This window comes from Xiphophorus hellerii, chromosome 4 (genome assembly GCF_003331165.1).
Source record: "Xiphophorus hellerii strain 12219 chromosome 4, Xiphophorus_hellerii-4.1, whole genome shotgun sequence".
NCBI classification, from domain to species: Eukaryota; Metazoa; Chordata; class Actinopteri; order Cyprinodontiformes; family Poeciliidae; genus Xiphophorus; species Xiphophorus hellerii.
In genome coordinates, this window is record NC_045675.1 from 20718741 (window position 1) to 20732607 (window position 13867).

The window sequence follows — 13867 nt, forward strand, 5'->3', positions numbered from 1 at the left end:
TAATTTTGTAATTGTTATCCTTCCCAGGAGCATACAATGTTTTCCCATGCAAATCGTCCTGAAAAATAAATTCCTAGAAATTAAATAACCACTGTTATTGCTTTACTTTTCATTCAAGGAAGTTAGGTAAGATAGGAGTAAATGTGTAATGGCTATTTCCATCTTCTGATAAGTTTTGAAAAAAAGGCAACAGAGAGTAAAGCAGGGAGGCAAATGGAAGAGGAAATGTATTGGAAGAAAGATGACAAACAAGAAAAGGTGAAAACGGAATAGCTACATATGAAATATTGCAAATATAGGAAATATTGATAGAAAAATAGAAATGGGAAGGTAGAATTTTAATTTGGAAATTCAACAACCAAGCTGTGTAAGGATGAAAATTTGAGAATACCTTGGCCATTCTCACACAGCATAGTAACACAGCTATTACTATGTTCATAATAGCTGAACATTATGAAGTTCAGCTGTAATTATTTTTATTCGTTTTAGTATTTTAATAGCACTCAGTTATAAATGGACTTGCTTTGTCTGTTTTCAAGGTATTCTCAGTGTGAAAAATCTTGTAATCCAATTTAATGAAAATAAATGAGCTCCTCACAGCCATCATTATTACTATTCAAACTTGGTCTGTGGCTTTTGATCTGCCATTTGTCATCATTGTTATTGTATTTTTTTCACACAGTTCACGGGGTTTCATCAATTCAGTACATCAATTCAGTGTGTAGCGGTAAAGAAAGAGAGTCAAAATACAAAGCTCTTGATTCGAAAGAGTGTTGATAAAGAAATATGATAAGAAGCCTGCACTTTCATTACACCTAAGCAGTGCCACGGGCTGATAATAGGGAAATATGAGCTGAATGAAATCGTTGGTACATGCAGCTAGAATGAGCTTCCCTGGAGATGAGTAGGAAATCCAGAGGTTGTAGGTGTCTTAACAATCTCATAGTGTCTTTGTTTTCTTTTCACTTCAAAACATGTTAGTGAACTGTGAATTGAATTTTGAACAGAACCTTACAAGCACAGCTTCAAAAATCCGAATGTGATGAAAATGAGCCATGAGTTTCACGTTCTGAAATGAGTGACAAAAAGTGCTGAAGCTTTAAAAAAAAGATCAAATTTTTTGGAGCTGCGCTTGTACAGCTTTGTGCCATCGTCTTGGTGAGCAAATAAGTAGGTGCTCTTCAACCACGGTACTTTACCTTTGGATGCTAAATTTTCCCAACCGTTTTGTTTTGTCTTTTTCTGCTCTCCAGCTTGTAAACCTGGCTACTTCAAGGCGTTTGCTGGGAACACTAAATGCTCCAAATGCCCTCAGCACAGCTCCAGCCATGACCAGGCTGCCACAATCTGTCACTGCGATAAAGGCTTCTACAGAGGTATCAAAGATCCTTCATCAATGGCCTGTACCAGTAAGTAGAACTATAAATGAAGGAAACATTTCAAGTTGCAGCCATTTTAGTTTTTAGAAGGAAACAGAGAATCCCACAGACGGGTAAAGATAGCATCCACAGTATGAATCCAGAAGGTTGAATTTTCCCTTGGATATCTCAAGTTTACATTTTATGAACTATGATATATTTTATTGCATTTTCAATATTTTTTTAATTTTCTGTTATCAGTGGTCATCATGATCTCATTAACTTTTGCTATAATCAGGACTGTGGGAATCCATTTCCCTACTGTAGTCATTTGTATGTTAATGTATCCTACTTCCTACAGTAGCCACATTTATGTATGTCCTTATAAACACTTTAAGCTTTCTTATCATACTCACTTGACATTGAAGGGGCAGTATTATGTAAAATCAAATTTTTTGAGCTTTACATGACGTTATAAAGTTTTTTTCTCATCAAAAACATACCTGGGGTGTTGTCTTGATTCTTTAATCCATGTTCGAGAAATCCTTTAATCTCCAGTGGCGGCCATTTGGCTGCGCAAAACGAGCGGTGCAACCACTCCAAGGCAGCGCTTCGACGAAGCTGCAGTTTCCAAGCTTTGAGCAATGTTTTAATTCATTTAAAATCCTATTTCATTATAATTTGTGATCCTCAGTTTAAACATGGTTTTACGGTGATTTTCATTACAGTCTAAGTTGTATTTTTTGGTTTCAAAAGCAGTTAAAAACAAAGTACTCCATAACAGGCATGGAAATTTCAGATATTTGTGTGCGAGAGATTGACAAGTCGGATGCTAGAACAAAACATTTAAAACTCTGTGAAAACCTACCACCCACACAACTTCACACAGACATTTAAGGACATGCTCACAAAACTTCACATTTCTTTGCCAAATGATATCATGGACAGCTTTGAAAGCTAAAATAAAGACGAGGAGCGGCTGATTTCTATCCAGGACCAAAGATATATTTATCCTCAACAACCTACACACTCACTCTCATTGCACATTATTTGCCTAAGTTTTCAACAACACTCACTGCCCCCCCACTTGTCATATGAGGAGCGAATTTAGGATAAGGTTTTTGTTTAAAAAAATATGTTTTATTTTTATTTTTATATGAATTCCTGTGTTCTACTGTTTGCGCTTCTCTTCAGGGCCCCCATCAGCTCCAAGAAATCTGATCTCGCTAATCAATGACACTGCTCTCTTCTTGCAATGGATGCCTCCAATCAACACAGGAGGAAGAAGCGACATCACCTACAACGTTCTGTGCCAACGATGTGATGGTGGTGATGTTGGTGTGAGCCAATGTGAGCCATGTGAACCAGACCTGAGATTTATCCCCCGACCGCTCGGTATAACCGGTACCTCTGTGGCGATACTGGATTATGCGATGCATACCAATTATACCTTCCACGTTGAAGCTGTGAATGGCGTCTCTGGACTGGGCGTGGCTCCGCGATCACTGGCAAATGTTACCGTCAATACACACCAAGTCGGTGAGTGAGCTGTTGTCGCAAAATCGCATATTCTGAGAATAAAGCTCTCATCAAAGCGCTTTTGAATATTTTACAGACTTCATGTTTTGAGTAGGGTTAGGGTTAAATTTGAATGATGTAAACACACTGCTGCATTCTTGTATGTGATTATTCTTATGTACTTTATTTATAAGATGTGTGAATAATTGGAAACTATCTTTAAACTGAAGTTGGTTTTACTTCTGGGATGCCCAGCAATTGGTGGGTCACTGGTTCAATTGCCACCCTGTTTGCCTCTGCTGTTGTGCCCTGGGACAAGATATTTACCGCCTTGGCTGCTGGTATTGGTCAGAAGAACCAATGGTGCAACATGGCTGCCTCGTTTCTGTCGGACTGCCCCAGAGTGATTGTGGCTACTATGTAGTAGCTTACCATCATCTGTGTGTGAATGGGAATGACTGATTTCTTTGTAAATGGTCTTTGAGGTTCCTGAAAAGTGCTATACAAGTCGGAAGTCATTTTATTTTATAAAATTATTACACATTGTGTCTTTTGTATCGCGGGTTATGATCTCAATCATAGTTCCTCTTTTTGACTTTTTTCTGCAGTTTGGTTTTGTGCAGTTTATTTTTAAAAAGTCTTCCACCTTTACATTTCAGCACATTTTGGATGGTAGTCTATTACGTACTTTAAACCATAATAACTAGGTGCGAACAAATTTTTCTATTTGTGTATGTATGTCCAGCATTTGTTTCATCAGAGACAGACAAGTTACTGTTTTCTAAATGAGGTGGATGTGAAGGGTCAAAAGCACATGCATATTTTTATGCAAGCCAAAATCACAGCTCCATTTAGTGTCCTGGCATAACAACTACACCAGGTTCAAGGTCAGATGACTCTGAAACGTCAACGTCTGAAAATACTGGCAGTTTCCAGACAACAGTCTCATCACATAAGTTCTGGGAAAATGTGCCACTAAAAAATCCTTGTTTTTAGGCTCACAATGTCATAACTATTTTCTTACTACTAAAACAATGGTATAAGTAGAACTTCCTGTGCCCTAGCATGAATGTGCAAAAGGTAAAGTTCAGACTAAGAATGAGGGAGAGACGGTGAAGAGGTATTTGGTTAATTTGCTTGCAATAGTCCCAGTGGGTTATCCTGCCTGTCCAGCCATGTGAAGACAAATTAAAATTTTTCCAGATTTTAATTGCTGAAACTGATTTAAAACAGTTTCTTGTTTTAGGTACTTTATATACAGATGCCTTCACAAAGTTAAATTTCATGCACTAGATTTACTTAAACTTTACTTTTCTTTTTTGGGTCAATACTGAATTGGCCTTTAATTACTTTGTACGTATTAATATGTAAATGTATGTGCTTCATTATGATTCATACTTAAATAATGTTCAGTTTGCAGCTCGTAGTGATACACTAGAAAATTAGCAGTTTTGCTTCCTGAGCACCATTCTCCCACTTGACCAGCCTCGTAGTCCAACTTAATGAGTCAATGTGTGACGCATACTTGTGACCCTCGAAGAGCTGACAGAGCCTCTCTGAGCTGAACCTAATTCTAATTAGCAGAACCCAGCTGACCTGAAGTTTGCTGCGCCACGGGTTCACAAGGGATCATTGTCTTGGACTTGAATGAGCAAAAATAAAAACACCTGAGGTCTAACCTCAAACTTAAATTTCAAGGGCAGAAATACTGAAGGAATAGCTGATTAATAAGGTCAAAATGAAGGTGGAATGGGATAGGTTAATACATTATTCCAGTGTATTTGTTTTCCACTAGCAGCATATTACAATCTGATCAGTTCTCCATTTGCACCAAAAATGTATACAGTACATCTGTGATAAATACTATGACTGTCTTGTAACAGATCATATGAATTTCCTCATATTTAGCCTATTGTTTTTTAATAACACAGCTTATAAGGATGACAAATGTCTCCAGTGGTGGAACACAATCTGATATTATTATTATTATTATTATTATTATTATTATTATTATTATTATTATTATTATTATTATTATTATTATTATTATTATATTTTCCAGTAATAAGCAGTGATGCCTCTTTAATATCATACGTTTTATAATGTGGCATGTGTGTTTTAATTTTTTCCGGGAGAATGTTTTATTTTGTATTCTTTAAAACGTTAATTTGTGACATTTGATGCGATTCTCCTAACTTATTAAGCGCTAATGATGGAAGTGATTATTAGCTCCAGGCAACAATAGAAACGACCCACTGAATGTGTTATTTTCCAATGAGGAACACTCACACCACAGTGAGCCTCTAGTGGGACAAAATAATTTTTCAGACTCACACAGTGTAATTTCTTCTCATATTCTGTGAGAAGCTTACTATGAATAATAAATGCCTGAAGAACATCCACCTCTTGTACATTGATCCCGTTCATCAGGGTTTTATTATACAGCTATAGCCATGTGGTCTCTGAGGATGGAGTCAAGTATATATATATATATATATATATATATATATATATATAGATAGATAGATAGATAGATAGATAGATAGATAGATAGATAGATAGATAGATAGATAGATAGATAGATAGATATCTAAAGATATAAATATATATATTGTGCAACATTCAAAGCTTTTATGTTTTAAACTCAATGTAGATCCTATAATTATATCTCTTACAATGCTTCAGAGTTTTCACTCTAAGTATACTCACCAATATCAGTCATATCTTATAGTTAATGTTGTAATAAATACCTACAATAATCATTAGTGCATTCAAAATCAAGCTTTAGCTTGTTGCTGTGACTTTGGATTGCAATTTGTGGCAGTGCGTTTCGTTTTTCCTTCAGTTTTATTCACTATGCTGGCTTGAGCTTTTCATGACCCCACGGATGTGTTTTGCTTGTCAGCCCTCTTTGTTCACAGACTCTTTGGTGCCACAATGTCAATGTCAGATTGCCTCTGGCCAAGTTTTCACCTTTCCACATAAAACAGTCTTTTACAAAAAAAAATAAATAAAAATTGTCCATGCATATGGATTGAACCATTGAAAAGTCCAATTTATACAAAATTAACTTAACTTTATATAGAGTGAAAATGATTTGTTTTCTTTTTCTGAAAGTTTAATTTAGTTTAGTTTAGTCCTCTGGCAACTTTGACAGGTAAACTACAAACAACTGACATCCCTGTTGTCTCTTAAGGGAGAGAAATCTTCCATTATTCTTCAGGAATAGTGATCTTGATCAGAGCGTTCATCTGCACAATGCAGGTCTGACAGGGTCCAAAACAAGCAAAAAATAACTCTGAGTTTTTCAGTTTAATTTAATCCTGTTTCTTTCCAGTCTATTCTAATTCAATATTACAACCCAAAACAATCCGAGTTATAATCTAATTCAGTTCAGTACTGCCAATTTCAATAAATCAGTGGTTATAAAACACGAGTTTGTGAAATAGTTGTGTGTACGAAGAAAAGAACAGACAACACTTCAACTTTACTTTGAGCTTTTTTGATGTCACATTGGCATAAACCACATTACCATTTTAGTCTCCTTGTATTGCTTCCAGTTGTCTACTGAGAAGTACCTCTGTAATTTTTAGAAGAGTTTGAGAAAATTTGTTTTTTTTTTTAAACTTAAATTTGGCCTCCAAAACTTCAGAATACCAGTAACTGCACCTTATAGTTTATTGAGCAAATGTGAAAATAAACCTAAATAAATAAATAATAAAATAAATAAAGCCATGTTTCAATTGTCAGTGAATGCATGTTGTTGAACGAGTAACATTGCAGCACAGTGTGCCGTTCAGTTGTTATACCATTAGTAAGTTCCTACTGGCAGGGAAAATGCGATCCTTCAGGACTTTATTAGTACAATCTCAGAAAGCCATTGGACCTGTTTGTTCCAAAACATGCATCATCAGTTCAAGTTGTAGCAATTTCACTAAAGGAATCCATAGCAATATCCATAAGTGGAAAAGTGGAGGATTTTGCTGTTACGTGACTCAAGTAAGATGCATTGCAAATAATTAAGTCATTATATTTTTAAATAGAAATTTGACCAATTGGAAAAATATTGTTTTGTTTTTTTTCACTGTCATGAATTAAGCCTCTGGACATATTTAGATTGTGTTTTCATATAGGAAAAGCTAATCGTAAGATTTTTTCTAATAATTTATTGTCATGTTTACCCAACTTTCATTTATCCAGCCGTGTAGGTTTTAATTAAATTGCTTGACTAAGCTGATGTAGGGTCCACTGGTGCTAACATAATACCAGATTTTGTCACTGTATCTCTACCTAATTGCCTTCTAATGCATAGAGAACAATAATTTACAAAGCTGTTTTTAGAGTAGATATGCTGCGAAACATTCATCTTTCTGTAAAAGCAGATGTCGGCCGTATGTGTGTCACCACATTCCAGTCTCCCTGGCAAAAGCTGCTAGACTGATGGGAGGATGTCAGAATGCAAAGTAATCTCCACAGAGGAGAACAGGCAGCCTGTGGGGATGTTCCTATTAGGATGTTTAGGCTGGATTAAGTTGTCAAACTGCTTTTCTTCAGCAGACATACTGTATGCATGCACAACGAGTAAACAAACAAGATTCATAAAAATGACATTTGCACACAATTACCTCCTACAGATATGCATATTGTTTTTCCAAAGATTTTTTCAGTGCCATCTTTGGATTTCTAGCATTTTCCTCCTCCTATCAAGATGCAATTTTTTTTTTCCTGTGGCTTTAAATCTTGTTCTTTAAACCCGATTAACAAAATTTGCATATACTCACTACAATTATTATTTTCATTGTTTAACTTTAGATCTCTAAAGCTAAAGCTCTTCATATATATTGTAGGTAATCCATCATACAAAATACATAATTCGATATTTTGGATTTTGTAGACTAATCAGATTACAGTCATCTCTGTTAAGCTACTACAGTAATTCTCAACAGACTTTACAAGCTGCTTGTGCATCTGTGGCTGCATAACTAGTTTTATGGTGAGCCAAGATTCTTCCCGGCCAATGATGGTCAGCTGTCATCCTGACGTTTCTCAAAGTAGTGGCGCAGCGCTGGGAGAGCTGGATGATCTCTCTATTTATGAAGACTGAGCTGCGCTCTGCCCAGAACACGCTGTGGGCTAGTTGTTGCTCAGCAGAGCATTTGTCACTGAAGATTCCTCCCACTTATTTCACTGCAGCGCTCTTTGAAGAAGCATAGAGAAGTGAGTGCAAATTGGTGCAAGGGGTTTGCTGCACAGTTCAGAAATGTGCAGCACCAACAGGAATTCACCAACATAGCCTCCCTCTGTAGAAGCATATCAGAACAAATATGATCTAGTTTGTTGTGCATTTGTGTTCACCCCCCTTTACTCTCATATCTCTGAATATAATAGAGTGCAAACAATTACTTTCCTGAATCACTTTAGTAGTAAAGCTGTTCTGGGAAAGCCTCCATGGTTTGTTACAGAATATTAGTGAACAAACAACATAATTAAGATTTTAAAAAAAACAACAACAGATAAATCAAGGGAAATGTTGAACTAAAGCTTAGAGCAGACTTAATAAAAAAAATATATATATACTGTATATACTGTATATATACAGTATATATATACAGTATAAACACAATATCTCAAGCTTCTGACACCTCAATCACTGTTCAATCAATAGAGCATTAATCTAAGAAGCAACCAAGACATCCATGGTGTTGACTGGAACACTATTGGTCTCTGTTATGCCTTTAGAGAGGAATGGCCAGAAAAAAGCCATGCTTGTTTCAGGTATGTGATTGTACAAGACCCAGCAGGCATTTCAAAGATAGTCTCCTGATCACATGAGACCAAAATAAATCTTTCTGAGCAAATGGAAATCACTAAGACTAACATTGGACTTTGCCTTGAGCACAGCATCCTCACAAAGAAGCACAGTGGTGGTAGCATCATGCTGGGGTATGCTTTTATTCAGCAGCAACAGGAAATGTGGTTGGAATTATTGGGAAGGTAGATGAAGCTAAAACCAGGCAATCCTATAAGTTAACATGTTACAGGCTGCAAAAAGACCTGAGAAAACAGAACAGCAATGATGCACTACACAGAGGCAGACGTACAATAGAACAGTTTAATTTAGAGGATATATGTGCTGGGTCCATAGGGAAAGTGGCAAAGGTTGAACACTGATGTTCACAGACAGCATCTGTTCAGTTGCTGAGTGTAATCTATTTTGTAAAGAAGAGTAATTAAAAACTTTGAGTCTAAATGTGTAAAAATGGTAAAGAAATAACCCAAATAACTTGCAGCTGTAATTGCAGCAAAAGTTGGCTCCAAAGTATTTACACTAAAGCATTTAAAACCTACAGCTCCCACACCTCACAGAGATGTAAAAACCAGGTTATTTTTCTTCCATATAGTGTATTATTATGATCTATCTCAAAAAATTCCAACAAAACACATTGACATTGGAGTATGAATACTTTTTAAAGGCACTGCATATTTTTTGCGTAAATAATATAAAAACTGTTGCGTAAATGCACTGTTACCAGGATGAATTTTTAAAGTTTTATACTTTTTTATTTAGATTATTTATCTAAAAGAACATCCTAGACTCTAACCATAAGTGCACAAAACCATGCAAGAGAACCCACCTGTATTTGTTTATTAAACTAAAGCAAAGCCAAAATGGAGATGCAGTAAAAACCTGAGAATACCTTTGCTGCTTCCATCTCATTTAAAATGCTAAGCAGCAGCCAAGTTGTGCTAATGAAAGCAATTCATTTATCATTAGCAGCTCTAAAACCGTCTATTAAACTAGACATTTTGTCTGGAGTGAATAAATGTGTTTTAGAGCAATGCCAGGAAGGATGGGCATCAGCACTGATCTAAGAGAAGCATTGATTCTGTCTATCAATCTGTTAAAAGTTATAAGGCCTTTTTCAAACATTTTGAAGTCCATCGTTCTACAGTGAAACAGCGTCATTCACAAGTGGAAAAAATTTCAGGGAAGTTGTCAACCTTAACGTTACAGTGCCTTGTGAAAGTATTCACCCCTTGCCATTTTGTGTGTTAAAGTATAATGCATCTGCATTATATACAGTATTCTAGGTTGGTGAATTGAAATGAAAAATACAAACACATGAAAATTGTTTTAATGAAATAACTGTAAATTGTCATGTGCTTATGTATTCACCCCTTTTCCTATGAAGTCTCTTAAAAGTTCTGGTGCAACCAATGAACTTAAGAAGTCACATGCTTAGTGAACTAAGATCCACCTGTGTGCAATCTAAGTGTCACGTGATCTTCGGTAAATACACACCTTTTCTGAAAGACCCCAAATGTTGCAACGCCATCACTAACCAAACAACACCGTGAAGACCAAAGACATCTAAAAACAAGCCAGGAACATAGTTGTTCTGAAGCAATATAAGGTTTGGGTTTTAAAAATCATATCTAAATCTATGATGATCCGCAGATTATCACAGATTTAGATATCACAAATCCATTAGATATCATAATACCACAATTCCATTATCGTCTGATGTATGGTGGAAGGTGCTTTGGTCAGATGAGACCAAAATTACATTTTTCAGCTACCAAGAAAACTGTTTGGTGCAAAGTCAACACAACTCATCACCCCAAGAAAACCATCGTCACAATGAGATATGGTGGTGACAGAATCATGCTGTGGGGACATTTTTCCGCAGCAAGCACTGGGAAACCATTCAGATTCAAGGGGAAGATGAATATCCTTGATAAAAAACGGTTTCAGTCTGTTCTGTCTGTCTGTCTGTGATTTAAGCTTTGGATGAAGGTTCATCTTCCAACATGACAGTGACCCACAGATTTTGCCACAGCAACACTTGAGTAGGAAGCATGTAAATGTATTGGAGAGGCCTACTCAAAGCACAGACTATAATCAAATTGAGAACCAGTGGTCAGACTTGAAGAATGCTGTTCACCAGTGGAAACCGTTTAACTTGAAGGAGCAGTGTGACTTTGAGGAATGGGGATAAATCACAGTGGTAAGATGCGGCGAACTCATTGAGAATTATTCAGAAACTTGCAGCTGTAATCGCTGCAAACTGCAGCTCTAAAAAGTACCAAATTTAGGGGGGTGAATAGATATACACGTGAAAGTCCTATTTTGTCCTATTTGTTATTTGCTTTACAATAGAAAAATTACCTGTTCAAAATTGTCTGCATGTTCTGTAAAAGAACAAAAGCTTTATGTCTGTGACACTCAGTGAATGTTTGGTTTGAGCCATATATGTCAAAGTAGTAATGAAGCATTACTCCTTCATTACAGTAAAGATTTGGGCTTGTTTAGTAGCACCAGAATCAAGTTTTAGGACACTTTCCAAACGACTGACTCTTTTCTAATGTTGGATTATGCAAACAATGAAATGTTGTAAAGTAGACTGGCCCATGTGAGATTCACAATTTCATACTGAAAACAAAACATACTTTTTCTTTTCCTTTTGTTTAATAAACAAATCCAGTGTGCAATCTCACATGTTGAGTTAGGTTTATATATTTTCAGTGCATGGTGAAAATCCGCTCAGTTTTATTATGATCTGATGCATAAAACTTTAGAAATGATAAAGTGTGACTGTACATGCATAATGCATCTAATTTATTCTTAGTAAATTATCTTGACTTGTAAACTTTATTGCTCTGCTGCTCCCATTAGAGTGATCTATCCTTTTGTGGAACAACTGGTCTCGTGAACGTTTTCCACTGTTTTGGTGTCCTGATTCAGTGGAGGATTCTCACTCTATGCTTTCCCCCCCGTTCCCTTCAGTTGATTCTCCTCTGTTTTCACCCCCATGCTCTGGGAAAAAAAAAAAAAAACTGTCTTCTATTTTTATGCTCAGATGCTGGGGAGATGCAACCTCATGGGATTTTTTGCAGCTCTCCCTGTTCACTCATTCGCTCTCTCCTCTTGGCTTCCTTTCCTTCGTTTTCTTCATCTTGTTTAGCATCTGCTAAGGTCTAACCCATTTTCACATGTTTTCAGATTTTCTATTACTTTAGGCTGAGAGTTCTGTAAATAAATTAAAGCAATTTTCCTAGAGAATCTCATAGATAGAGGTACCTTGAAAGGCAATTGCTTTGAGCCAAACTAAAATAGGTTATTGCATAAGAAGGTATGGGATTTTTCCAAATATTCAAATTAGTTTTTTTAATCTTGATGCACATAAAGAATTTTTTTCTGTTGGTTTTGAGCCTAAATAATACACTGTGCAAAAAGCATGCTGAGAACGTATGTCTTTTGTGGCTTTAACTGCTACTAACAACTAATTTTCTATTCTTATTCAAAGTTTCTGAGCGCTACTGAGTTTAAGATATTTTTCAACAGATCCTTTCAAATCACAAGAATTAATCTCCTATTATTTCATGCAAGAAGTCCCTGAAGGCCTTAGAGCCCAAGCATTATGCGTCTCCATCACGAAAGCTGACAAACTGTCACCACGTAAAGAAAAGCCTCCTTTCTGCATGTGGATGTTCTGCCTCTGTGGGTTAAAGTTAACCCTTTATATTCCCTGCTAAAGTTTTATGGATTTCCTAGGCAATGCAGAAGTAAAAACATTCAGTGTTTCATTTTCAAGAATTTGAAACGTGAAATTATAAAATAAACATAGTGGACAGGACTATATATTTTCATTTAACTGAAAACCATAATTTGGTCACAGAACGGCAAACTGAATTTGTTTGCTTTCGAACTTTGAGTCATGAAACAAATGTTTTTTTTTAATTATTATTATTATTCTTTTACTTTTGTCAATAATAGCAGCAATACTGGTCAAAAGAGTTGGTGCTTTTGACAGAATGTGATCCTGTTGTCATGTATACCAATTAGAGCAACGTAGCATTTTCACCTCATGATAAGCTGAAACCAAATATTTTCATACACTGTGTGAAAAAATATAACCTTTTTCTCTGTGTCTGACTTTATATAAAACTAAATTCTTCTTAATTCAAGTCTGTTGGGATTAAGAAAATTATTTTCTTTTTTCCATATACCAGAATGGGAGAGACTTCTTATTCAATTTTATTTTTTACTTGCAACAAAACACCCCCACAACATAATGCTGCCAATCCCCTTCTTTAGGATGGTTTCTTAGGGATACACAAGCCTGTCTCCTAAAATGTAGGTATTTGCCTCGGAGTACATTTGTAAGCTTTAATCTGACTTTTGAGCCATTACTCTTTTGGAGAAATTGTTGTGGCATTTAGCAAATAGAAATAATTTTGCTCGTTTTAAATAGCTCCAATCTTTTCTAATGTCAGACAGTGAGGGTAAAAAAAAGTTTATGTAACCTTTTATAGCTTATAAATAAAAATCTGTTTTCGACTGTATGAAACCAGACTTGTATCAAAAGTCAGAATTTATGTGTGCTTATATGAAAAACTGATATTTTTGCAAGTGTCAGCATTCGATTCCTGCTTTCGGCGAGCTCCACTTCTCCTCTGCTTCTTTTTTAAATGTGAGTGTTTGAGCTGCTGAACTGTGAAGTGTTCTGTCTGAGCCGAGAAAATCTTGGCTTCACGACAAGATGGGAAAGTTGGGTCTGCAACACAAGCACAAGTGAATGAATGTAGCGACATGTCGCAGTCTTTAAGAGCCCTGTCCACTCTGAGTCTGCGGCCATCTGTCTGGACCAGGTTATCTGCTTCTCTGAGCGTGAGAACCCTTTAGGAAACATGTCTGGTCCTGAATTAGTATTCCAGTGATAATCCTTCAAACAGTAAGCTCAGCAACAGAGCTCTATTAGTTTGTTGAATCTTACCGCAGCAGCTCTGAGGATAATTGGTGGTAAATATTTGAACTTCTGATTGATGATTTGATCATGTTTGTAGAATCCTTTTGCACAAATTCAAAGGTGATGCAACCATTTTCAACAGCATGCTGTATGTGTGGCGATAGGGAAAAAAAGACTTTTCTGCTTTGAATCTGCACATTATACAAGAGTTTGGTGGTAAAATAAGTGCTTGTTCATCTT

The 13867-nt window shown here is 36.1% G+C and overlaps 1 protein-coding gene across 1 annotated transcript in view; it reads left to right on the forward strand.

The window, feature by feature from the left end:
- The window catches only part of LOC116718960 (ephrin type-A receptor 6-like), a 58778-nt gene that overhangs the window by 32782 nt on the left and 12129 nt on the right, over nt 1-13867 (forward strand). The window contains exons 7-8 of the mRNA XM_032561271.1: nt 1254-1409; nt 2553-2897. Of these exons, the coding sequence (XP_032417162.1) occupies nt 1254-1409; nt 2553-2897 (501 nt within the window). The remainder of the gene's footprint in view (nt 1-1253; nt 1410-2552; nt 2898-13867) is intronic.